Source organism: Morone saxatilis, unplaced genomic scaffold, assembly GCF_004916995.1.
Source record: "Morone saxatilis isolate NCDOM2014 unplaced genomic scaffold, NCSU_SB_2.0 Contig9, whole genome shotgun sequence".
NCBI lineage: Eukaryota > Metazoa > Chordata > Actinopteri > Moronidae > Morone > Morone saxatilis.
This window is the reverse complement of record NW_023340268.1, coordinates 1,792,939-1,796,373: the sequence shown is the minus strand read 5'-3', so window position 1 is coordinate 1,796,373 and position 3,435 is coordinate 1,792,939. Positions and strand designations below refer to the sequence as shown.

Below are 3,435 nucleotides of genomic sequence, written 5' to 3'. Positions count from 1 at the left end.
TCTGAACCTTTAGTCTGACTTGGCTGGGAACTCGGTAGGATCTGGGTTGGATTTATATCTGTTTTTAAAGGACCAGTATCATCTTAAAACTACTCTCTTCACCTCAGTTTCTTTCGGGGGTTTTCAGGATTTGTTCAGTTAATCATCACATTGATGGAAAATAGTTTCTCTCACTGATTGTAACCCTGTTTTCTGGACTAAAAAGTAGCAAGACTTTCAGGGATCTCTTCTGCTACCAATCCAATGAATGTTAAAGCACAAGCCCTTGTGCCATTGGACCAGGTTGAGCACTTTCATAGAAACCTGGCTGGGATGTTTTGTTTGTGTTTAAGCCACGATTCATGGACAAAAATTTCATCTGAACAAAACTTCATCTGGACTTTCTTTCACTTTGTTTTGGACTGTTCTTCCCCATCCTGAATCTAAGCCCCAAGCCTAACTTTGGGCAAAGTCTGAACCTCATCTTGCTGTGGACATCTGACCCTGATGTTGATCCGACAATTGAAACAGATGACCAGTGACTTCACTCCAAGACCAGGGAGTTATTGAATGTTCAGGATGAAGTTGCAACCCGTTTTAGTGACTTTTGTCTTACTGATCGGCTGGTGTTACCCATGTACAGCCTCTGATGAACACCCAGATGTTGGACATGATGAGGATGTACACCCCAATACCCTCACAGAAACAAACGGGGATGTACTGGACATTGATATGCAAACAATCAGGGATGTACCGGACACAAGCACTGAAACAAACTGGGACGACAACAACAAGGATAACTATGAGGATGCTGATTGGCATCCTCCTTCCTCCCTCTTGGAAACAGACCATGACCTGCACCCAGACTTCCCGCCGGTGATACGCAGTGGCAACACTGGTGTTACCAACAGTGCCAACCAAACCTTCAACCGAACTATTGGTAGTTCATCAGCACAGTGCGGTGAGTACAGCAGCCAGCTGATGTCTAATGGCCAGTGCCGGCTGATGGCAACACTGCCTCCAGTGCCGGTGGGAACGTCACAGAAGCGTTGCCCAGATATGTTCCGCTGTACAGACGATGTTTCAAATTGGCTTCACGAGAACCAGAACAGAAAGGAGCAACTGGAGGAGCTAAGAGAGACAATGTCAGAGCTGCAGGAGGAGCTGAGGAACCACCGGCATCGAGTCAAGGCCCTGGAGATGCAGGTACACTGCTGTTCAGTAGTTTACTATACATACGTATGTGTATATACACAATGAAATGGCAGCTTAACTTTCTTAAAGGAACATACTTTAAAAATTCTGGAACAACACTGTGTTCAATTGTATAGGCAAATTCATTCATGGTGCCAGAAACTGATGTTAAGACATGTTTGCACAAGTTGAAAATATTGCATGTATCCCTTGACTTTTTGAATCTGCTTCATGAATGTGCAGAAAAACGAGACACTGGAGGAAAAAAAAAAAAAAATAGCTGGCTAGCTTTAGCTTTGTTTATGCTAAACAGTCATGAGGCTGTGCATAAACTGAGCTTATAGCACCACCATGGGATATGTGGGGTTGATCATCAAAAGGTTCATCAATAGAATATAAACAATTCAGGCAATGTTACAAAACACTAACAGTGATAATATTGCTTGTTAATACATACATTTTCAAAATAGGTTAATGGATTATTCAGGCAAGTAAAATGCCCTTCTTTCTCTTTCACGCCATTGTTTATCTCTGCCTCTTGTTATCTCTCTGCCTGCCTTTATCTCTCTGTCTTGACACCCACTAAGCCCTCCTTAACCCTGAATGCTAACAGGATTAGCTGCATGGGCCCCATATCCTTCTGTGTCTGCGTGACCCAAAGAGTATGTTTCTGGGCTGCAGTGTCTCTGGACTTGCCCCAGCTCAAAATCAAGCTAAGACTGTAACCTCACTTTGTGATTTGGTGCCATTGTTTACTGCAGGAAGTTTAACAGAAAGTCTAAATGTACTTGGACTTGTGTTTGCTGTCATTGAAAACTATAGATTTGGATGACCATCTTGGTATTTCAGTATATTAGTCCACATAAATGAGGCAATAGCTAAATCCTGCCAAGATGATGACAAAAAGAAGAGTACTTACTTACTAAAAGGTAACTGGTGAGCAGCAGTAGCCATCTTCTATATATATTAAATAACAGATAAGACACTTTCAGTGTGCATTTTCTTAAAACAGTCTTAACCTTACAATTTATTTCTTTTAGGAGAACAATGGCAAATCTCACCAGCACCTTATACAGTCTCATTTCTTCTCTCTTTCTCTCTTTCAGGATGGAGAAAGTGTTGGCTTAAACTCGACCTTTGACCAGCGGTTGCATTCTCTGGAGTTGCGTTACACTGAGGCCAACACATTGCTCCACGTGCATGCGGCTCTGCTGTACGAGCTGCAGGAGCAGCTCCACAACCTGTCAGCGACCGTGGAGCGCATGAGCCGCAACACGGGCTGCACGATCAACGTAATCAGAACCACACCGCTACTCGGCATGCGCGACACACTGCCACCAGGTACACATGCAACCAACACAGTGGTGAGTTGCATGTTGCACAACGTTCTTGCAACCTTACAGCCACACAGTTCTTCCTGAAGGCCACATGACATTTATTTATTCAGATTCAGCAAACAATGTTTTATTTTAAAGTTAAACTACCACCAGTCAGATTTATTTCCTTGGCTTTGCATGTCACAACCTGACCATTGATGCTTGAATTGTGTCTGTGTTGTTTTTTTATGTCATGGTGTTCTTGTAGAACGTTGTTACCCTAAAAATAGTATGGCTCCAGGAAAACAAATGAAAAACCCAACCTGTTAAAAGAGATGAGGAAATGTCATGGAGTTCAATTTCTTTCTTTCAATAAAGAATAGTTTTGCCTGTTTGCCTGAAAACAGAAGAAAAGGCACAACATAAGATATTAATTTAGTCATTATAGTGCTTTAAATTCAACAAAGATAATTACTGTCCAAACATACAGTACTAAGAAAACAATAGCTTAACCACAACTGAAACATGTATACATATTCATAAGATACAAACCAACAAGCCATTAAAGATTACATCTAATTCTCTGTAACACAAATTATCAATCACCATCATGCACTGCAGTCGACACTATACATTGCTATATTTATATTCTTCTACACAGAAGTGAACATTTTGTGAAAAGTCCAGGTTTATAAATACTTTATGTACTGTAAGGAATGCAAGTGCATGGGCGGAGTTAAATATACTTCTGATTGACAGTTTTCGTTGTTGTACAGTTAATTGGTTGTGTCTAACAATGCAGTTCATCATTGAGATTAAGATGCAACATTCTCAATAAAACAGGAACACTCAGGATTTCAGCAGTTTCATCAGGTTTAGTTGAAAGATTGATGGTTTCATGATGCTGAGTGAAGCCGTGTTTCTCTTTCTGTTCTGTCTGTCTCTC

General features: G+C 41.2%; 1 protein-coding gene across 1 annotated transcript in view; it reads left to right on the top strand.

Annotated features, from left to right (window-relative positions):
• The first annotated feature begins 558 nt into the window (after positions 1-558).
• LOC118343120 (angiopoietin-2-like) overlaps positions 559-3,435 on the top strand; it is a 4,157-nt gene continuing 1,280 nt past the window's right edge. Inside the window, exons 1-2 of the mRNA XM_035681875.1 lie at positions 559-1,185; positions 2,280-2,514. Of these exons, the coding sequence (XP_035537768.1) occupies positions 559-1,185; positions 2,280-2,514 (862 nt within the window). The remainder of the gene's footprint in view (positions 1,186-2,279; positions 2,515-3,435) is intronic.